The 24,447-nt window shown below is 45.6% G+C and overlaps 1 protein-coding gene across 2 annotated transcripts in view; it reads left to right on the top strand.

The window, feature by feature from the left end:
* The window catches only part of GABPB1 (GA binding protein transcription factor subunit beta 1), a 486,223-nt gene that overhangs the window by 34,572 nt on the left and 427,204 nt on the right, over positions 1 to 24,447 (top strand). For both annotated transcript variants that reach the window (XM_086958248.1, XM_086958247.1), the window contains exon 2: positions 19,120 to 19,253. In XM_086958248.1, the coding sequence (XP_086814374.1) occupies positions 19,173 to 19,253 (81 nt within the window). In that variant the 5' untranslated portion in view covers positions 19,120 to 19,172. The remainder of the gene's footprint in view (positions 1 to 19,119; positions 19,254 to 24,447) is intronic.

Here is a 24,447-nt window from a genome sequence, read left to right as displayed (position 1 = left end):
CGCTAACTGCATTACAACCATTCCTGGCGCTGCTTTCATGCTGGTTAACAGAATGAGAACAGCTGGGTTGGGAGGGCAGTTGGCTCTGGGGACGTCGCCCGGGTCATGCTAGCGCCACCAATTTGAAACCAAGGAGGACCCTGTAGGTCAGTGCATCACTGCACTGCGCAGAGGTAGCGCTCCTGAACGAAGACCAGCATGACATCCTACTCCCAACTCACACAGTGAATGGCCAACTGAAATATTTAGAGGAGCTTCCTACAAGGTAGTTATGTACAGGGTGCAAGACCGATTGATGGTGTTGAATTAGACATGGGTCTATTATCCGTAAACTGAATAAAATGCATCACAAACGCATTCTGACTCCTGTACTGCTGACCTGTCAAGTGTTCTCATTTGTAAAGAGTAACGACTGGTCTCAGAGTACACTTAGGCAACACTTGTGGCTTTTACCCTCAAAACCTTGGGTACCACACTTCTCCACATTTTCACCTCATTTGGTACTTCTTTCAACATGACACTTCTCTTCTCCCACATCACACACTATAGAGTGCTCCCCTAGGCAACTCCTCATGATAGAGTACCACACTTCCCCATAGTCTCGCACAACAGGGTATTAGGTTTCTCCAACCTAGCATACAAAGGGGTACTCCTTTATGCAACTTCTCAAGACTCAGTACTTCTCAACCCCAACTTTGCATACTATGGGGTACTCCACACATACAACCTCTAGTGTCAGAGTACTTTTCTCCAATTTTGCATACCATGGGGTATTTCCCATACAACCTTTAGAGACTTGGTACTGCTTTTTCCTCAGTACATGTGTGTGTATATATACACACACACACACACACCAACCACCCCCGGCCACACACTACATTTTACGCCCCATTGTTTCCCACATGTGCGACACACACAACCAGCATGTACCTGCCCAACAACAAGCAGATGGGTACCAGATCCTTCTCTCCAAATTGCTATCTAGACCCCATACTGAGCCGAATGTGTATGCTTGCACATTACTCGCAAAGCAATGTACAGATGCATAATTTAAACTTCAGAGCCTGCCTTGCAGTGCTAAACATTCCGCACACCACAGCCATTCATAAACTGTAATTCCCACACAACAGAAATAAACAAACATGGAAACTTAATAACACAGCGCATGCCTTACCAATAAGATTCATATGGTACATGTCTATTGTATTGTATTGTATATTGGATTTATATAGCGCTTATCACCCAGGGGTCTCTAAGCGCTTGCCTTGGGAACCCGTCCTGGCTTTCCCCTGTGAGATAGCCCCTACAGGGCATCCCCAAGGTGAAAGCCAGGCATCCCGCCGCGGGGGGCCGTTGTGGAGATTAAGCAAGCTTAATGCCCAGAGTTGCAGAGTGTGAACCCATGATTAGGTCAGGCACCGAAGCGAGAAATATCGAGTCCGTGGACATTTGAACTCAAGACCCTGCCGCGTCGGGAATTGAACCCTGGTCCCGGGTCTGACATCTGCTTCAGGGTCTGCCTGCTCTAACCAGTGAGCCACACTTCTCCACTATATGCAATAATCACTAACGAAACTGGTCACTAACCTGATAAAGTGCACAGTTAAGGGTGAACAAGGCACATTTCTTTACAGAAGTATGTAAAATATGTACCTCCATGAGGGCCAAATAAGCCTGCCATTGAATTAACTTGGGGCCTGATTATGATGGTGGTGGGACCGCCACTGTCAGGCCGTCGGTGATGGTCCCACCGCTATCTAGCCCATTGTTCCGACTTCTGCATTAGGATGCAGGCGGTTGGAGCTCGGCTGTCAAGCGGTCTGGGAGGGAGGGAGAGAGGGAGGGAGGGAGGGAGGGAGACTGCCACGTCTAACAGGATCAAGGATCCCGTAAGGACACCTATTCCCTGCAAAGAGGGCGGTGCCTGCTCGAGCACCGCCGTAGGGATTATGATGTCCCTTTTCACCTGCCCTTTCATTGCGGTTCACCCGCCATGAAAAGGCAGGCGGAAAATGAATTTGTGGGCCCTAGCCCTCTTTCCCCTGGCCCTCCGCTATGGTGCCTGTCGCATGTTTTAAATGTGTATATTTTGTACTGCGGCGTGTGCTGCAGCACATGCAGCAATGCAAAATATACACTGTGACTGCCGTGAAGGCAGTCTCATCGTAATGCGGGCAGGGGAACCGCCAACGTCTATTCGGGCGGTCCTGCTTCCACCACGATGCTGGTCGGACGAGAGTTTGACTGGCATCGTAATCAGGCCCCAAATCTCATTTTAATTTCACAACTGGACAATTGTCAGAAGATGTTTTAACTTTCCATGACAGTATACACTCTCACAACAAAGTGTCCCTTGTTATGTTATGTTAAATGCAATTTATAAAGCGCACTGACACCGAAGCTTCCTGGCGCTGATAGACGGAACAGATGAGGGGGGAGCATAGATGACAAGATCTAGCCAGAGATGGGGAAGAGATGGGTTTTTAACATTTTTCTGAAGTTCGAGAGGGAAGGGGAGGATTTGATTGGGAGAGGGAGGAGATTCCAAAGCACAGGGGCTAGGTAGGAGAAACGGCGGCCGCTGAATCTCTTAGTTTTACTCTTGGGGGGATCAGCAGATCGCGGTGAGCTGATCGCAGATTGCGTGTGGGACAGTGAGGGTGAATGAGGGATTTTAGGAAGGCGGGACCAGGGCAGGGAAGTGCTTTGAAAGTGAGGCATGCCACCTTGAAGGCGACCCTTCGATCGACTGGGAGCCAGTGGAGGCTCGTGAGCAGAGGCTTGGCTGATTGCCATCTGGGGGTTCCATGAATCAAGCGGGCTGCTTGGTTCTGGACAACTTGGAGACGTTGTATCAGAAATTGCGGCAGACCGTGATAGATGGCATTAGAAAAATCCAAACTGGAAAGTACCAGCGAAATAACGGTTTGGGTAAGTGCCGCCGGGGGAAGAAGGTAGCGAACTTTGCGGATCCTCCGAAGTTGATACATACAGGAGGAGACCACCGCTCCAACTTGAGCCCTGAGGGAGAGCTCGGTGTCGATAATGACACCCAGACTCTTTACTGTTTTTACTGGGGTAGGGGGGGAGCCAAACTCTGGAGGCCAGAACTGTGGACCCCAGTAAACGTGACTGAGCCCAGGGAGGAGGAGCTCGGTTTTACCGGGGTTCAACTTCAATTAGTTCTGGTTCATCCAGAGTTGGATATGAATCATGGCTCCGTGGAAGGTTTTGATGGCATGTGGTGAATTGAGAGAAAAATTGATTTGTAGGTCGTCAGCATAATTGTAAGTGACGATATCCCATTTCGAAAGTGCCTGAATAAGTGGCCGAAGATAAAGATTAAAAAGGAGCGGGGAAAGGGAAGAGCCCTGGGGGACACCACAGGACGTGGGGGTTTGTTTGGCGGTGTAGGGACCTAGGCGGGCCGCTTGTGTTCTTCCTGTAAGGAAGGATTTGACCCACTCAAGAGCAACGCCCTGGTGCCCGCCTGCTCGACACGGTGGAGAAGGATGTTATGATCCACCGTGTCGCACGCGGCAGACAAATCCAGTAGGACGAGGGCTTGGGGGGGTTCCCGCGTCCGCGTTACTCCTGAGTGTGTCGAGAACTGCCAAGATAACGGCTTCTGTGGAGTGGGCAGGTCTGAAGCCGGCCTGAGTTGGCTCGAGATAGCAGGAGGATTCTATGAAGCTTGACAGGCAGCGGGTGACATGGGCCTCCATAAGTTTGGAAAAGTAAGGGAGGAGGGAAATAGGGCGGTAGTTCGACGGCTCCGACATGTCAGCACCCGTTTTTTTTAGAAGGGGTACCAGGATGGCCTCCTTAAAGGAGATAGGACAGATGCCACTGCTGAGAGATCTGTTAAGTAGGTGTAAGACACTATCTGGTAAGTTAAGGCAGATGCTCCGCAGGACAGAGGTGGACAGCAGTCGTTCGGAGAGCCAGATTTCACGCGAGTGGCTAGTTCCGCCAAGGAGGTGGAATCTAGAGCAGGAAAGGAAGTGAGGGTCGAGGGATTGTTAAAGGAATTGTCCGGTAGTGGCGATTGGGGAAGTGGAGGGATGGATTTTTTAATTATTGCGATTTTTTTTTTCTAGGAAGAAGGAGTTCAGGGTGTCACAGGCCTCCTGGGTGGGGGTCTGGGAGGGTTCTATCGTCTGTGGTTAGCTCATTTAAGACTCTGAACACCTCCTTAGATTTGTCGAATGCCAGGGAGATCCTGTTGGAAAAGTGTTCCATTTTGGCTGAGCGGATAGCTGTTTTAAAGTCTTTGCGTGCGGCCAGATAGGATTGCTTGGCTAAGTCAGAGTAGTCACGTCTCCAGATGCGTTCTAACTGGCGTGTTTTTAATTTCCGGGCTTTTAGGTCGTCGGAGAACCACCTATGAGAATTCTGGTGTCTGGTACTGGGGAATTTGACAAAGGGGGCAAACAGGTCGCTAGCCGACTCTAGCCAGGAGGCGATGTCTTGTTCTAATCCGTCGATGTCGTTGGGGTCAAGAATGACTGGGCAAGAGTCGGCCAGGGTGATGAGAAAGCCCTGGGAGTCGTATTAACTCCATTTACGGGAGAGGCCACCAGCCATCAGGGGGGCGGGAGTCTGACCGGCAACTGTGATGGTGGTGTCCACCAAGTGGTGATCAGACCAGGCACACGGAAGTATGTCTGGTGGGGACAGCGCCAGGTTACAGGTCCAAATCTGGTCCAATATGTGTCCCTTAATATGGGTAGGTTAAGAGACATGTTGGGCGAGATTCAGATTTTTAAGGGTCTCAAAGAGCTCGGTGGCATGAGGGCCGGCATTAGTGTCGCCAAACCAGTTGTTTAGGTCGCCAAAGATAGCAAAGCGGGAGTGCAGTGTAAGAAGGGAGGACAGTTGTTCACTCATAATGGTGGAGAAAGATGGCATAGAGTGTGGAGGCCGATATAAAAGGAGGAAAGTAAGAGGGCCGGTATCCGTTTGCACGTTAATGAGTAGGTTCTCCACCTCAGGGAGGGGAAGAGAGTAGGAGGAAATGGAATTCAGGTGTTTAGATATGATGGCTGCTACCCCACCCCCGGGCCGGTCGCCAGGACGGTCGGCGTGGAGAATGTAATAATCGCGGGGGAGGGCCGCCAGGATCTCTGGCAGAGATTTTGAAGTAAGCCACGTCTCCGTGAGTAGAAGTATATCAGGATTAGAACTGGAAAGCAAGATGAAAATGTCCTCAGAATGTTTTACTAGCGATCGAGTATTCAAATATGATACCCTGATGGATGTGGAGTTCCTAGTCGACGTAGCTGGAAGTAGGCGACCGTCGACAAGGGATTGGTCGGGGCGCGTAAGACCAGCAGAGGAAATGTGTTGCAAAGCCATAGGAGATGGTAATATGGCAGTGTTCTGAAAATCTCTGAGTGCTTGGGGTGAGTATCTGATGGGATGGTCGGCGTGGCATGCCCTCAGGCCCGTCCTGGCGCGGACGGGCTCAGACGGGCTTGCCTTTGGCGCGCCTTTGGCGCGTCCACTGCGCGGACGTGGAAGGCACATAGCTTAAATAGAAGAAAAACAGGAAGGGGCGTGGCCTGTTGTGGAGGGGGCGTGGCCTGACCAGGCTTCCCCAGAATGATGTCACAAAGTATGGCGGCCCGCGACAGCGTTCAAATCGGCTGTGCAGGGGGAGTGCTAGCGAGGGTGTTGGCAGGTGAGTAAAGTTAAAAAACACACAAGAAATACAATTTTAAGATGATGCTCGTTGCTCCCGGCTTTCCGCCTCAGGAGTTCTCTCTGTCTGTCAGCGCTCGGATTTTGGCGCTTCTTTCTCCATTGTCAATGGAGATATTACCACTTCTCTTTCTGAACTAACAAGGAGGCCCTGGGTAGTCTTCAGCATCTTCAGGCCTGTCCCAATCAAACGTCAGCTTACTACCCTCCTTTATAATGTCAGTCTACGTAGCTAGCACCCCCACTCCGAAACCCAGATCTGGCGCACAGTTAGTAAGTGCATGTGGGGCAATCCTAGATTTGTGTCAGTGCTTGAGATAATATAAAAATAGACTTTTACTTAGTCTGCAAATCAAATTCAACAATGTGATATTCTGTTTCCACTGTTTATTTTCCAAAGCTCTGGATGCAAAAACAGATATATTGCAGAACATTCATGTAAACATTTCTTGATGCAAGTATCCACATTATTCATGTAGCCCATTGTTCCCTGCACTGGACAACCATCTCTCTATGGTGCTTCTCGTTAATAGTATTATTTATAATTAACATGGGCCTCTACATCCTATAGCAGTACAGAGATCAAATTCTAGGGACTCTGATGTATTTTTTTATGATGGAGTAAGGTTATAAGGCAGGATCCTCAAAATCTTGACCCGGTCCAATAACAATACAGAACTAAAATAACCTATGATTAACAGTTGGCTATTTGCCAGTGTGAGAAGTTAGCCTGGCATATGATGTCCACTAGTTCTAGTGGGCACCTTGTACCAGTCTAATCGACCCTTATTGATGGTGGTTGTAAAGTCAACGTTATAGAAAGCTATCCTAATGGTAGCATGAACCAGCAGTCTTCAGTCTAAGACTTCAGTAGGAGAGTTAAGCAAGTTGTTTTACCATATATAATCCCTTGAATACCAAATGAAAGGACACCACACAAGGTATATATCAAATATATATGTATTTATTCTAAACACAACCCCTCTGCACTCTTTGAGGTCAGAGGTAAAAATACAATACAATACAAGTTACACAGTTAATACACAATAAGTTGCACAGTATACGTTATGCCCTAGGGGCCCCAATAACTATATACTAAGAAAGTGGTATAAGTACCACGTGAAAGTTAGAAAACCGGCCTAGGACCTGTAGAATCGCTTGGGCTACACTAAACAACCAAAGGTTTGGAAGTAGGAGACCCACGGGAGCCACGCGCAGTGACACAGGCGCGGGTTGCCCTTGACTTTCTATGGAGTTCGTAAAAGTTACAAAGTTACAGTTTAAGGACACTTCCGGGTGGACTAGGACGGAACCCTTTTAGACTTAGACACTAGGAGGGCCAATGCCCTCGAGACTACCAGAGTACTCGTTTTACTTCAGCCACGAAAGCCGGGTGCATAGGTGTCTTTTGATGTCGGGTTTCGTCGTTGTTTTCTATGGAGAGCTGCAAAGAAGTGCTGCAAGCGACTAGAGGAAAGTATCCGGGTGGATCCAAGGGTGGATCCGAGATGTGAAGAACCTGAAAGCATAGGGGACAGAGTCTGGGTCACTAGCCAGTGACCAGGAAGGAACCAGGCGATGTTGGGTGCTTTAAGGTGAAGAAGGTGAGTTTGTCTCTTCAGCCACGAGGTCCAGGAGGCATCGACGGTGACCAGGAGCTGGATTCAAGCTGTCCCACGATAGATCTAGATGAATGCAGCGTCATTATCCGGATGGGACCCAACAAGCCTTGGCAACTGCAAACCATGCAGGATATCGAGATTGGCTCTGTTGCAGACCATCAAGGTCTGTGGCGCTTCTCCTTTTCAGGGAAGCTGGAGCAACCAGGATCGCAAGTTAGATTCAAGATGGAGTCTTCAGAGGGCTCACTAGACAACGGGCAAGGAACCGGGAAGACGCGTCCAGCACAAATGTAAAGACGGTGCCCACGAAACACTAGCGGAGTGTGGGGGCCTGCGCTTCGGTTCAATTGATGCTCGGGGCTGGGGCTTCTCGTACCCCAATGCATTACTTACTGAGGCTTCAGGAAAGGAGTGCAGGTAGCAAAATGCAGGATGTCCAAGATGTCCGGTCCCACGTCTCTCATGTCCGCCATGGGTCTAAGCTTTGCTGTGGGTGTGGATCGGGGGTCAGAGAAGTCTGAAAGTCCAGTTCTTGAGTCGCAGAGTCTTCGGGTTCCGACGGGAGCCTTGAAACTGCAGACCGGCGAAGTTGCTGTTGGTGCCTGTTTGAACAGGGTGGTCACTCTTTGACCACAAGGGAGTTATGTCTTCCCTCTTCTAGTCAGAATAGAAAGTTGAAGGTCCAAGAGTTCATTTTTTTTTTTTTTTTTAAATGAATAATGATTTTATTTATACTGGTTATGCCATGTTGTAATGCTATATCTGCATCGTAAACTTACTAACATACTGCAATGCCAACATCAGTTTTCAAAGTGAGATGTATTTAGTTGATAATGGCTACACAAGAAGGTTCTTTTTTTATTTTTATTGAGAATTGATTGACACAATATAAAAAACATTAACTTAAAATAAATATCATCCAACATTAAAATAAGTTCCTTGGAATCAATTGAAGCCTAAAAATAGAGAAACATTGTATATACACAATCATACAAATACACATAGAGATTATACAATGATCAAGAGATGCCTATAAAAGACCGTTACATACATCATTATGTAGTTCAGTACCATATGGATTACTGCTGCAACCTAGTAGCCCTCCATGCATCCACGGGCGCCCAGATCTTTAGACCCATCTCCCGGGCTCTTCTGCCCTTAAGCTCGTATAGGGCAGCCTCTATATTGTGTATGCTTAGGAGTCTAGTCAGCCACATCTGGAAAGATGGTGCCACCGTATCTTTCCAGGCGGCTGCGATGAGAATACGAAATACTGCTACTGAGATAAAAACCAGAGCCTCCATCTCAGCTTTTAAAGCCAGCTTGCTTTCGCAACCTAAGATCATCAATGTTGGGGATAGACTTATCTTAATGTCTAGCAGCCCCTCCCAGAATGCCTCGATCTCTTTTTTAATCATTCCAAGTTTTTCACACTGATGGAACATGTGTATAAGATCCGCTGGGCCCTCCGAGCACCTGGGGCATCTGTTATACTCCCTCTTCCCCCATTCAAATAGCTTATAGGGTGTATAATATAGATTAAAAAGCGTTTTAAAATGTTGCGCTTTTAGGTTAGAGGAGCGCAAAAACCTTTTATCCAACTGTAGTGCTCTATCCAGATCCACATCGGGGTCTTCCAGTTTTGTGGCCAATGAGGCCTCAGTTTTTTCCATATCATCCTGAATTTCCTCCATTAATGTTTTATATATGCCTTTAACTCTGCGCCCTCCTCCCATCAGATAATCCAGTATACTACACCTTTTGCCTAGATTGATACGTGGCCTCTTAGATTTTATTGTATGGGTAACTTGAGCATACTTAAAGTCCTGATTACCAAGCAGGGGATATCTCTGTTGAAGATCTTCTAAGGGTCTAATCTCTTCCCTGACCATAATATCCCCCACTGTCAAAATACCCTGTTGTTCCCAGTATTTCCACATACCGTTGCTACATAGATTAGGGAACAACCCCGAATTCCACAGGGGAGTATGGTGGTTATATCTAGGAATTCCAAAGCATTTCTGCACTACCACCCAGACCCTCCAGATACTTTCTATTGTCTTATATCTCATTTTCATATAATAACGTCGCTCTGTCCTTCTCAGTAAAACCCCAATTGCCTCCCTACCTAATATTAATTCATGTATTGAAGGGGAGTTATCCTTTTTATAAGAAGTATTTGGTTCATTCACTGCAGGGTCAAATAGAATTGCAATTTGAGTTAATAAGCAGGACCAGTGATAATAACTTATGTTGGGTATCCCCAAACCTCTTTTTCCTGCGGCAATGACATCAATTTTAAGGATCTCCTAACCTTACCGTATTGCCATAGAAAATTCATAAACACAGCTTCTATTGATATAATAAGTTTTTCATCTATTAGTAAGGGAATAGCCCGAAACATATATAAGATTTTTGAGGACGTTAGCGCGCCCTGCTATTGACAAGTGTAGTGTGTCCATTCTTTTCAAATCTATCTCCATCGACTTCAATATTGGGGTAAAGTTGTCTCTAATGATATGATCAGGTAGAGGGTTGATCGCTACCCCTAAATATACCGCCGAATCGACGAACTTCAGATCCGATTTAACTATATTCTGGGAGCTCAGTACTTGGGTCTTTTCTTCATTTAGACGATATCCTGAATGTCTCCCAAATGACTTGGTGATATCAACCAAGGCCCGCAAAGCTGCATCCGGTTCTACAGATATAACCGCCAGATCATCGGCATATGCCAAGATTTTAGTTTCAAAGCCCTTTGTGATTACTGGTTTTATTATTAAATTATCCATTATCCGCTGTATCAAGGGATCTATATAGAGCGCAAACAAAATGGGTGAGCAGGGGCACCCCTGCTATGTCCCTCTTGTTATATAGATCTTATCTGAACTTTCACTCATCATTTGGATCTTAGCAACTGGATCTGAATACATTGCTTGAACAGCCTTCCGAATTCTTGGTCCAGACCCTCTACTCTCCATCACTCCCCACAGATAATCCCACCTAACACGGTCAAATGCTTTCTCCGCGTCGAGGAGGATCATTGCCATCCCCCTCCCCCGCAGCATGGATATTAAACAAAGTGATTGCTCTTCTTATGTGATCCGTGGTACCGCGGCCAGGAATGAAACCATGCTGCCAGGGAGAGACCAGACTCCCAATGATCCTCCCCAATCGGATTGCGAGAATTTTTGCATAGATTTTATTGTCCGTGTTTATAAGCGATATGGGTCTATAGGAGCCCGGATTTTCATTTGGCTTCCCCTTCTTATGGAACACCCCTATATTCGTATTTTTCAATGAATAAGGTATTTTACCCGTGTTTATGATCCCGTTAAATAGATTAAGAAGCAATGGGGTTGTTTCCTCTAATACCTTTTTATATACCTCGAGGGGTATTCCGTCGGGGCCTGCCGCCTTACCTAATGCGAAGTCTTGTATGGCTCCCAATAATTTATCCAGAGTGATGTCCTTATCCAAGATTTCCCTGTCCCCCTGAACCAGTTTAATTCCTGACTCCCCCAACATCTCCTGTTGGTATCCCTGCGGTTAATTCCTCCTGATATAATGTTTGATAGTACCTTGTAAAAACATAGTACCTTTTAAAAACATAGTACCTTTTAAAAACATTCAGAATTTCCAGAGGCTCTTCATAGTCCTGGCCCTGCTCTACAATGCGGGCTACATCATTTTTGGAGGCAGCCTGTCTAATACGAAGCGCAAGCGCCCTTCCCGCCTGTTCACCTGTCTCGTAAAGCCTACCTCTCTGTGCTTGATATTTGGAGGCTGCTTTTTTTGACATTTGTTTATGGATTACCGCTTTGATAGAGCTAACTCTTGCTTGACTTTCTGTCCCCTCTCTACCCTGCGATATATCTTTCCCATGTCGTTCATCCGCTTCTATCAATTTATTCACTAATTGTTCCCTCTCTAACCGGATCTTTTTCCAAAATGGAGCTGCATAGCTGATAGTCTCACCCCTTAGTGCAGCTTTATAGCTATCCCAGACAGTATTTTCGTGATGCACTAAACCCGTTTGCGTCAAAATACCCCTGAGACCAGGTCTTAATATGCTCCACATAGGCATTGTCTGCTATTAGCTTTCGATCAAATGTCCAGGGCCTATGCTTCTTGGCGGGCCTAGGGGAATCCAGAATTAGGATCAGTGGGTTATGATCTGAAATTATTTTTGGTAATTTCCGAATCTTTACCTTACTAAGTTCTGTGATGGAGACCATAAAGTAATCCAATTTGGTATGCTTCTGGAATGGACATGAGAAGTATGTAAACCCTGGGTTTCCCTGTTCCTTATTGCACCACACATCACTTAGTCCATGCGATTGCATCATGGAGCAGACCGCACGGAAAACCCTGGGTTTGCGACCAGCATATGGGGTCCCCCCCCAATCTGCTGCAATATTCATATTCCCGCAGACCACAATAGGGACAGGCCACCCAGTCAGTTCCTCTTGCATACATTCGAAAACCTCAGTGTCATCCTGATTTGATCCATATATCCCGTAGATGGTGATGCCTATATTCAACTCACACACTGCCCATCTGCCCATAGGATCTGCCCTGCAGCGTTTTGCCCCACCTAGACCAACCTTTCCTAGGATAGCCACCCCCCTTACCGTTGAGCTCTGAGAGGAGCAAGTGAAGATCTCATATCCACTTAAGTTCAGCCAATGTTTTTTCCCCCTGGTAGATTCATTTCTTGTAAACGCAAGATGTCCATCTGCTCCGATTTTACAAATTCAGCAAGTCTTCCCCTTTTTTTTCAATGATTTAGGCCCCCGATGTTCAAAGAGCAAATCCTAAGTTTGGACATATTTCTGTTTACATTCTACCTTCTTTTCAACCCACCCAAGTTGAATAATGAGAACATGTTTAGTACATAGGTCCCGCTCCATATGCCGGATTCAATTTACATTTGTGTCAAAAATTCTCTTTTTTGCATTTATTCCCCTCCACCAAAACACCTCCCCTCCCCGCCCCTCCCTCCAACCCCCATCTTCACGCCACCCATCCCCCTCTGCCCCCCTGAACCCTGCACCCTCCCTCGTGAAGCGCTCAGACTAGTGTCGGTGCACGTGATGGTTTGCAGTGAAACAGCGAGGACTACCTTAAAAGATTACTTCAAAGAACTTTATACCCCTTAAGTCATTCAATTTCCATCAGCTAGCCATACTTTTACCACCTTACAATACTATAAGGTACTATAGGGTGGACAAAATAATTCATTAGCTGCCTAGAGAGTCCAGATATTCCTGCGCTTTTACTTCTGATGCAAAATATTGCGTCCGCCCTTCATTGATTATCTTCAGTTACGCTGGATTTATCAGGTAAGCCTGCATTTTTTTTCTCCTGAAAGGGCTTGATCATTTGTCTCAACCTCCAGCGCCTCTCGACAGTCGTGTGACAAAAGTCCGGGCGGACAAAGAATGACACTCCTTCACTGGACCTCTTTGCATCTGGTCTTGCTTTTTCGGCGATGGCCTGCCTCAAAACAAAGTTGCCCAGGAAGATTAAGATCGCCCTTGGTTTGTCTCCTTCCCTCGCATTACGGCGCATTTTGAAAGGAGTTCGGTGCGCCCTCTGGATTTCTCCAGACCAATTCCAGCTAGATAGCTCCGGGAATGCCAACTCGAAGAGCTTGATAACATAGGCTCTAACATCCGCCCCTTCTACTCCCCGGGTATTCCCAGGACCCTGAGATTGTTTCACCTAAATCTGTTCTCCATGTCCTCTAGCTTCCATTGGATGTCGGTCACTTGGGCGTACTGAGACTCGACCTTGCTGGTGGCCACGGCAACCTCTGCTTCCATTGAAACCACCCTTTCCTCGAGATTCGAGACTCTGTCACCCGCATTGAAACAAGCTTTGGACAATTTTCTGACCACACCCTGAATCTTCCTCATCGCTGCTTGAGATTTACGGCTATCCTGCCTTGTTTCCTCCCTGTGCGCTATGATTTCTTGATTAATCACCTCCAGTAGTGAAATTTGGGTTGTTTCCAAACTGGGGCTATCCTGTAGCGGCATCGAGGAGGAATGATCCCATCTTAAATCTCGTTGGGGCTGTTCATGTGCTTTTAGTGGGTAATAAATGTTATTGCCGTCACCGGGAGTTCATGCTCAGGGTCACTCTCAGGCTCCAAGTTACTGTCTCCCATATAGGAGCTTCTTTCATCTTCCTCTTCTGACCATTCTGCCCCCTCCGATAGTGAGTAGAATTACTCACAGGGGACCTTCTCTTTATCCTGCTCTGGGACCAAAGTGCTCTTACTGCACTTTACCTCCACGGAGCCTGAGTTTCCAGTCTTCCCCCCTGCAGTCATATCCCCATTATTTCCTGCAGATGCTCCAAGAGCGTGCTGAGCCTCCTGAACCATAGTAGCTATCATAGCCGGATCACTCTGCTCTTGGGTGCCGACTCCCACCTTACTACTGGCAGTAGACCTTCCGCTGATCGGCCCCATTGGGCTCCCCATCGGATAATCTGTCGCTCCAGGGGTTATATAGGTAGTTGCCATTGCGGGGGAGATTACTAAGTTAAGTCCAGCAACTTCCACCGGAGGGGGGGTCTTGCATACCACTAGTACCAACTTTACTAGAATCTTCCGCCTCCTGAGCGTCAACACCGTCCCCCACATTTTAAGTCCTCCATTAACTTGGTGCCCTTCTCCTTACCGCTTCTTATGAATATCTCTGCAATTGAAGCAGTAGCCTGGCGAGTTCTAACCGATATCTGTTTGCTTCTCTTAGCTGGTTCCACCGGGGGCGTCTGCATTTTCCGAGATATTTCACCTTCTTCTTCTTCTAATACCACCCGATCATTTCCAGCCTTCTTTTTCAACGAAGCTGCCTTAGTACCGGTAATCTTTTTTGGAGCCATAGTCCCCCCTCGCTGCTTCTCTCTTAGCAGGCTCCGTGTACTACGCTTGCCGCTGCTCACTCCGAGCCTCGCTCCCAGCCTACTCCGTCTGCTCCGCCCACCAGTACTCGAGCAGAACCAGTGGCAGGGAGAGAGGAGAGCCCGGACCAGCGTTACTGCTTGCTTGAATCGGCTCTCCGGACCCCACCAGAGCACTCTGCAGGTAAGGGCTACAAGCATCTAGATTATTTGCTTTTAGCTAATCGTTGACCGTTTATGTAATACGGCTACATAGACGATGTTTTTTTTTAGGGCTTTAAACCATGCCCTCACTGCATCGCTGCTTTTGGCCACCACTACGCGACCGCCATCTTGCTTCCCCAACCTTTCTTTCACCGTCTTCTAGTCAGAATAGAATGTCGAAGGTCCAAGAGTTCTGTATCAAGGTTTCGTTCCAAGATAATCTGAAGTTCTGGGGACACAGCTCCTATACTTATACGAAGGATGGGGGCTGGATTACCTGACTAGGTCCCTCCTATGGGTGGACCTGAGAATGGAGTGGTTACACCCCTTTCCCTTTGTCCAATGTCACGCCAGAGCTGGGGCTGGGGCTGAAGGGCCCCAGCAACTGGTTTGAACCGGGCTATGCATGGAGCACCTTGTGTGCCCCATGCAGTGTCTAGACGCATTCACTGCATGCAGCCCTCCCTGCCCCAATACACAAAACCCTGGCATCTCCCTGGACAGAAAACCTATTGTCCAGGCCTCCCCTGCCGGAGTTTTGTCCAGCAGCAGCAGGTCTGACTCGTGTCTGTGGCAGCAGCATCCATTTTGTGATGCGGAGGCTCTGTTTAACTTAAACCGGGTAAAGCAGTAACATACGTGTCTTTTCCCCCTAGAAGGGTGGAATGCTACCCCCGCCGCCAGACTTGGCGGGGGGTAGTATTCCAAAGTGTTTGACACCTTACACGACATGTTTTGATATAGCCAAACCAAAGTTAGCATTAACCGCGAGGACTATAATGCACCTAAGAATATATGGTATGGCTATATCATAGAACACCTATAAGGAGATGGTTCCGAAAGCTGCAGAGGGGCTAGGCTCATGCTAGGGCACCCTCTCACATAAAACCAAGCACTCTGCCTCCAGGATTGTTAAGGCCTGCCATAGGATTGACTTATAGGTTACTATGTGTCTATATATAAGGTAGATATAGATATACTATATCTAAGTAAGGGGTGACTACACCACCTCACCCAAGGTGAGTGATCAGCCTGTGTTGTCAGTTTGGATGGCCAGCCAGGGGTGGCATAATACATGCTTGGATGCACCTATGCCCTGGGTACCTATTGTACACTATACAGGGGCTCACAAAGGGGACCCAATACCCAATCATGTATGTAACTAAAGTATAATGCACCTAAGAATATATGGTATGGCTATATCATAGAACACCTATAAGGAGATGGTTCCGAAAGCTGCAGAGGGGCTAGGCTCATGCTAGGGCACCCTCTCACATAAAACCAAGCACTCTGCCTCCAGGATTGTCGAGGCCTACCATAGGAGTGGCTTATAGGTGTATATGTGTCTATATATAAAGGTAAATATAGGTATACTATATCTAAGTAAGGGGTGATTACACCACCTTACCCAGACTGTATGAACAGGCCTGTGGTGTCCGTTTGGAAGGCAAACCAGGGGTAGCACAATACATGCTGCAGCCCCTGGTAGACCTTGGGTGCTCCTATGGGTGCTCCTATGCCCTGGGTACCTAGGGTACACTATACAGGGTCTCACAAGGGTGACCCAGTAACCAATCTAGTATGTTCCTAAAGTACATGGTATCAATTTAGAGAGAGAACAGCTGGCCTGTGGGTCTGATCTGCAGTCCCACAGCCACACTAAAGTCGAAAAACCAGAGAATCACAGCAAAAAGTGGGGGTGACCATAGGAAGCAGACCCTACTCTTCTACAGCCAGATTCAGATATTTATTAGAAATGATATCCCTGATGGTGAAGGGCAGTAGAGACTAACATCCTGGATTATGTGGATATCAATAAAGTTAGATATAACCCTGTCCGTTTGATAGCTGTGTCATAGAAGTGGATACTGCTCATAATGTAGTAAAATAGTTCTCTGTCATACCTAGTCCTAGGGCCCCGCATCTTTGTGCTCGTGGAGGTTCCACAGAGTAGGGCAGCGAACCACTTACGCCCTTAAACATACCAGCAGTTTTCTTTTATCTTCCTAAGTGAGCAGGCATAAAAGTAAGTCAGATGCAGACAGGGTCTTGTGATCCACTTTAATGACTACTTATCATATGACAGTCAAGGGGTCCAGCAAGATTTGGGTAAGCCTCAGTTCCCTTTAAAAGATGTGGCTCATTTTCATCTGCTTGAGATAGCTGTTTTATAGAGGTGACCTTCTGCATGACAGATTTACTGCCTTGCGCACAGTGTAGTGAATCTGGGTTTGGTTGATTTTCCTCCTTCCCCATCCATGCACTTGACTGTAGAGATAGCATAGGGCCAGGGTAACACCTCAACCTCTTGGCCGTTGGCTTGAGCTAGTTTTGTGCTCTCTCATCTAGCCCTTGGGGCCAAAAGGCTCCCGACCAATCTCCTAGAAGAGGTCCTTGATGGGGTGAGCTCAGAGGTATATCACATCATGTTGCCCCTCTTGGTGTTGCAGGAAAAAAGTCCAGCGTTTGGGCCCCCCCCCCCTCCCCCCCCCCCCCCCCCCCCCAGTAGCTCCTCGTAACACTCTGACAGACTAAACCTACCCTACGCATGCTCTCTTCAAATGGCCATTCCCTTGCAAATACTCAGCCAATCTGTTACTAACACATCAGTGCTGTCCATTGGTAGAACAAGGAACTATAACTGGCAATTACTAAAGGGTTTGCAGGAAAACCATATGCCCCCTATCGGGCCCAAACATGAGACTTGGCTCAAACCACACTTGAATTAATTCCAAATTTCATTTTGATAGAAAGCATCTGTGACTTCTGCTTCCATATATTAACTTAAAAACTGGTTGCTTGTCTGGTCAGCAAGGAGGCAAAAAGATCTATTTTGCATTGACTGCAAACTTGCTTGAGACTCTGATAATTCTGATGCTCCATTTTTTGGTCCCTAAGGGTAAACCTCGCTTCAGCCGCCATTACCCCTGTTTCCTCCTGATATCATCTAGTAAGCATTTTCCCTATAAATAGTTTTCAGTAATGTAGTCCAAGACTCAAATTGCACTGACCTAATTGCAGCTATATTCAACTGTGTGAGCTGATCAACGTACTTGATAAAGTCTGAGCTGTTGATTTGTTGTTGAAATAACGTACATGTATGAGGAAAGTCCTTTGTGCACGGCTGGCAAAACTTCCAAGTTTATTTCATTCACAGCCTGCTCGCATATTAAGCCGGTTCTTTTGAAATCATCATTTAATTTTACAGGAGCTCTTTGCATCCCTTCTATACCCTGTTGTTACAGGACACAAATAGGTTTGGGCAAATAATTTATTATTATTTTTGTTAACATATCGTTTCTTGACTTTGAGTACCAAACTGCAGTCCTTCTACAACTGAAACCTACAGAATGAGCTGTATTGTTTGTCTCATCAAGATTCCTTCTTATTTGTGTGAGACCTGTTTGTGAAATGATTTGTAATCTACAAGATCTCTCAATAAGGATATAATGAGATTTCTATTGCCAATGACAATTGCATCCTTTTTGAGAAGCCCTGACAAGGAAACTAATAATGAGTTGGGCAAATAAGGGTGCTTCAAAATAGCTTCCGCTGTCTACATCCCCTCCACCCCCGTTCGGAACCCAGTATCTTTCGATAATAGAATCTCACTCTCTTAGCATTTTATAAAGGAGACTACTGCATTTTTTGTTTGTGAAAATAGTGCCTGCTTTTATTCACATACATTAATCCTTACCTGTCCCTTGAAAGGTGCAGGGAGGATCAGCAATCTCTGTTCACTGCTAGCCCAGAGTAAGACCCCGCCAACCTCTTTACACGTTTTTCACTGTGGCACCACATCAGTGTAACATTTGTTTAGAAAATATGGTAATAACTTGGTTCTTATGAACCGACCATGTGAATAATACATTTTCATTTGACTTACAATACAGATGACTGCATTACCAAGCTTTAAGCCTGGTTCACTCTAGGGTCAGATCAGTAGCTCCAAGCTTCACATGTCCTGCAGACTGTCTGCCAGTATGCTAGAAAATGTGCTGGTTAATACAGTCTGTCTCTGATTCAGCTCTGTAAATACAGGTCCTCCAATGCTGCTTAAAAACATAGCCTCTACCTATTTATACCCAGAAGTTTGCACTTATAAGCACTATATAAATGTTCTTGGCTGTTAAAATATACACCACTTGAAAAACAAGGTTGACATATAAAATCGTTCTCTATATTTTTTCTCTCCACATGTTTTCAAAAGCAATATTAATCTCCAGGCTCCAAGTGAAGTACGTTAGGCCTCAACCTATACTGTCAGCTCGGTTAATGTATAAAACGTACATTAAACTAGTGTACAATAAGTACCTAAGGTACTATTGTCCATGTTAGCTGTAACACTATTCATTTATGTGCTTGGCACATAATTTCATGAACATTTGGCTTTTTATAACTAAACAGAAGTATTGCATATGTACAGTTTTGTTCCACTTTCGCGTGAATTGATATGCTTCATCAATTTCCTTTACAGTGTTGATTGAGTGTTTGGTCTGTTTAGATTGGAATGCAGCCCGTGTGGGATCTCACACTCTGGAGCATTAAAGTTATGCATTTTTAAATATGTTAACCATCTGTTCATAAGTCGCTTTGCATCTACATTTTCCACGCTTTCCATTAAATTGAAGCCATTGATTTCACTTGTTCTTTTAATCTATTCCTGGTCTTCTAGGTGTGCTTCCTGTCTAGTCTTACTTCTCCTCTCTGTAGAGAGTTCATCCAGGTATGCAGTCCATCCTCTACATAGCAGATCCCAGGCTGGACAATGTCCACTCTCCCAGAGAAGGCCACCATTTGAATCATCAGGTCAGTCAATTTGTTATTTATCAATCTGCAAATATCGTCTTGACTGTCATGAGCTAGTAGAATCAGTATTTATCAGAACTCCCAGTAACTTTATTTGGCATCCATGTAGCATAAAAGATGCATATTTAATTAAAAAACATGCAGAGGGAAAAAAACATAGAATTCATATATCTTGCAAAACAACGGAAAAATTGGTACAGTGTTTCATTAGAAGCTAATTTTCATGTGAAACAAATTGAACAGAAGGCTAATATTGTAATATTTTCTCTTTTAAGGACCGTTGTTGTTCTTATGACCATAGTTAATAAAATTGGCATTTAAAATGGTGAAATTTACTGGGTTCAGAAAACATGTTTGTTCGCACAATTAATTTGTGATTGTTTGGCACCATGCAGTTACATTTTAATCAGGGTTCTTGTAGCTTTAATATTTATTGAAACCCCTTTCTAACCCTGAAACTTAAAAGTTTTCGTTAACTCCACAATTCATACAATTTGACTCATGAACCTCCCAATTCCTTCCTGGAATTACAGGCAATGGTATTCCCAATTTAAGGTAGAACAAATTTGCCATATTACGCAGAGCGCATTTTACTAGTTGATCGCTCTTACATTTTCCAAGCAAGATTAGAAACCAGAACATACATATATACTCCTACTATTAGTGCAAGACATGCTTACAACAGAACATTTATAAATCAGAAATAACACCCAATAATAATTGGCTCCCTTTTTCTTTAAAGATGGATCTGCTCTTACCTCCACTGTCGATTATCGCACTCTTTTTGCCGTGGTTATTCACACGCATCAAGATACGCGTCTACCATCCTCAGGTTATTGAGCCCATATTGTGGCCGAATAGAGATGTATAGACTCCTCTCTTAGGTCCCATGCACTTCCTGTTACAGGTGGGGGGATTAGGAGGAGGGAGGATAGGGTCGGTTTTCAATGTAGGTGGGCTCTCATTAGTTGTGTTATTATTGTCTCTTTGTTTTCTTTCCTTCCTTCTATCTTCCTTCTTTCCTATCCCTAATTTGGTGGTAATTATTCTACCTTCTAGGTCACGCACAGGTCGTCATTGGATTGCATTAGTTACAGATTAGGTTAAGCATGATGAGCATACCGATCTCCTCACATGATCCTCTCGAAGGGAGTGGCTCTAACTTAAAACACATTGGACTGACATCACTTATTCATATCACCAGACTCTTCTTCCCATCCCCATGGCAGAATATGACAACTTTCACATTCTTCCCCTCAATACAAAGGGGCTGAATCATCCTGATAAAAGGAGGAAAATTGATTACACATACAAATTGAAATGCAACTTAATACTCTTGCAGGAAGTCAAGCTAACCTCCTTAGATATTCCCTCCTTCAAAGCATCTTGGTTTTCAGATGTTATTGGCTCACCGCCTATACAAAGGCAAATTAGTTCTTACCATTATCACAAAATAAGCAAAATTTACTGTGTTTGACAAACTCTCTGATCAGAATGGGAGGCGCATGCTTAAATTGTGCAAATCTGGCAAATAATTTTACTTACTGAGCATCTGTGCACTAAACTCTAGTGACATTGACTTCTGGTAAGACATCGAATTGATTTCAAATCTTCTCAATGACCCAAGAGGTGACTTTAACCTGCCAGTCGACCCCAGGATTGACTGTAGCTCAAGAGCCAAATTTAGACCATCACCATCCCACAAACTATTACATAAAATGGGTTCTGAATTCTCTCTTGCAGACACATGCCCTATCCAAAAGCTGGATACAGGTGATTACTTTTTTTTATTCCCTTCCACATCAATCTTTGTATAGAATCAACCACATATTAGTGTCCAATAACTAGGAGAGAATAATCTCTGACTCATCAATTAGACCCAGACTACTCTCAGATCATGTTGGCATCCTAGGACTGGGGCACAACCTCTCCTGTATCCAAATCATGGAGGCTTTATGTAGATATCCTGCAAGGTCGAAATCACCTGAAAATGATTCACGAAGCCATCTCAAAACGTTTTCCTTGAAATGCCCCTGATGATTGCCCAACTTAGACACACTGGGATGTCTTCCAGGCCACTATTCGAGGGGTAATAATAGGGATCAGCACCCACATTAATAAATCTGCAAACACCCAATTAGAAAAGTTCGAAACAGAGATAAAACAAGTGAAGTTCAGACTCCATTCCGAAAAAGGCACTCTCCTGTTGGACCCCCTAAACCAGAAAAAAAAATGAATGCAACAAACATCTATGCACAAGGATGGGTGACTAATTTCAATTCGATAGTTATTCAAAGGCAACTCGGCTAGCACATTCCCAACTCGCTACCTAAAGTGTAAACACAACAATTCCCAACTAACCCCGATCAAAGACGATTAAGGACAACTACAGAAAGAGCCCTACCAAGTTTCTACGATTTTAGGATTTTAATTGTATAGGGAACTATAAAAATCAACATAAACCCGGCAGATAGTCTGACCTATCTCAGTAAACTGAACATACCCAGACTCTGTGACCTTCACCAGTGCCATACTATACCAACCCATCACGGAATTAGCGGCAGTTAAATCCCTCAAATTGGGGAAAGCCTGCAGCCCGGACGGCCTCATTGCCCAGGTGTTTAAATCTTTTACTGAAGAATCACTCTAGCCAATGCTACTCCTCTTCCACGAATTCGCGGATACGGTTCACGTCTGAGGTACCACCGTGGAAGCCACTATATCTCTAATCCCCTATGGAGGGAAAAGATCACACACAAACGCACAAAAAAACTGCAGACCGTTATAGCTCATCAATTTAGACTGTAAGATGTATGCTAAATTCTTGGCTAAATGCATTGAAGGGATACTCCCACTACTAATTTGCCCTAACCAAGCCGGCTTTCTCAAAGATAAACTCTCCAATGATAATGTTAGACTTCTGGGTCATGACCTACAACTTTCCAAATCCAAAAACGCAGATACGTAAAGCTGTTCTTGACCAATCATCCCTACGGGATGCTCACTGTGATGTTCTTGCTGGAAGTATGGATTACTACGCCGCCCGGCCTCCGGGATACGGGCTAAATGGCTGTGTACGACTTACTGTTCATTTTATCCATGCGTGGGGACACCATGAGTGTGCTGGTTGATCTATTATATGCAATGGTTTCTAATTCTGCAAAAAAAACGAATTAAAAAAAAAATGACCATAAAAACCTAAATAAGATTGTCCCTCCCTACAAGAGTTGGGATGACATCCACAAGTGGATAACTGCTTTGGAGAGGGCCTGTAAAGTACAGCAGGTACCCCAGAGTCAGTGGGCAGCAATCTTATGGCTCTCCTTTTCAGATAAAGGGAGAGACAAGCTCCTCACAGTTAGTGATCAAGGATGCTAGCTACACTGTCCTGAAGAGTGCTCTGATAGATAGGTTTGGCTTAACCACTGAGCAGTATAGGTTGCTGTTCAGAGACACCTAGAAGACACAGACTCCGGACTGGACTGACTTTGTAGATTGTGCTACTAAGGCTCTGGAAGGCTGGTTACTGGGCAGTAAAGTTAAGGACTATACAGGATTGTATAATTTGATCACGAGAGAACAAATACTTAGTAGTTATCAAAAGGAGGGTGGGTGATCAATTGATCAGTGGGGCACTGTTTACCACTAAGGGAAGTGGAAGGTCCAGTATCAGCTGGTGCCCTCAACAAGTATAGATCAACAATGTAGGGTGCTGGACTGTTCCTTAGAGAAAGGAGTGTGTGTATCTGGCGTAGCCGGAGGTGATAATGTGACACCTTTGGGCATCCATTTTGTTGGATGTATTTGCCTCACACACCCATATGGGTGTCATGCTTCATCATTGGCGTTGCTCCTCGTCGGGGAGGCGGTGCAATCCCCGACGGGCTCACCTCTGGGAGGGGCTCTTTGGCGGAGATCTTTTAATCCAACTGCCTTATGGTGAATTGCGAGTGTGCGGGTGATGCAGTGTGTAGCCTGGGAAGTGATTTAAAATGTAGTAGAGGGTACCGGAAACTACTTTATTCTGGGGGTCCCCTACTGCAATTAAAAACGTGCATCTAACTCACTAGGTGCCAACAGGTTAGGCGTAGTGGCCCTAGATTAGATTAGGAAAGGAATTGGTCCACATGTTTCTCGCCTGGGCAATTGCCCGCGATTCATCAGGACCTATGATGGATAAAGACAAGGTCTACAAACAATCAACAACATGCTAGTGCCATGTGTCTAATACCAAAAGTGTGGATATTTGTTACCTCTGTGGCTTTTCCTATGCCTACTGGTCAGGGATTAAATGCCACAACAAGGCTCGGCGGGTTGGTACATCAGGATGGAACCATAAGGTGTGGCTCTCACTTCCCGTGTCCTCACTGCTTCACCTACCCATCGCCGCCGAGCTTTCCTAATCTAATCTAGGGCCACTACACCTAACCTGTTGGCACCTAGTGAGTTAGATTCACGTTTTTAATTGCAGTAGGGGACCCCCAGAATAAAGTAGTTTCCGGTACCCTCTACTACATTTTAAATCACTTCCCAGGCTACACACTGCATCACCCGCACACCCGCACTTCACCATAAGGCAGTTGGATTAAAAGATATCCGCCAAAGAGCCCCTCCCAGAGGTGAGCCCGTCTGGGATTGCACCGCCTCCCCGACGAGGAGCAACACCAATGATGAAGCATGACACCCATATGGGTGTGTGAGGCAAATACATCCAACAAAATGGATGCCCAAAGGTGTCACATTTTCACCTCCGGCTACGCCAGATACACGCACTCCTTTCTCTAAGTAACAGTCCAGCACCCTACATTGTTGATCAGAACAAATACTTAGCAACTGTCAGAACCAGTTATTGCATCAACACCCGATTGACTCTGATCTGACCTCTCCCCAAGAATTGGGAAAGACGGCAGACAAATGGGTCAGAACCAGGGTGAAGCAGAAGGTACAGAACCAAGGTGGTGATCAGAAGCAAGACCAAAAGGGTGGGGAGAAAGCAAAAGACCAGAAGTCTTCACCAGGTCCCAAAAAAGCTTCTAATGGTGGGGCTCCCCAAAAGTCTAAAAAGAAAGAAGGTCCAAAGAAACCATGGTGCACCTTTTGTAAGGTTCATACTCACTGGACCAGTGAATGCACGAAGAAGGAGACAACTCCAGCCACCATTGCCCCTAAGGCAACTGTTCCCCCTAGTAAAGCT

Source organism: Lissotriton vulgaris, chromosome 2_1, assembly GCF_964263255.1.
Source record: "Lissotriton vulgaris chromosome 2_1, aLisVul1.2, whole genome shotgun sequence".
NCBI classification, from domain to species: Eukaryota; Metazoa; Chordata; class Amphibia; order Caudata; family Salamandridae; genus Lissotriton; species Lissotriton vulgaris.
Note: the sequence above shows the minus strand (reverse complement) of the source record. Positions and strands in the feature narration are given on the sequence as shown.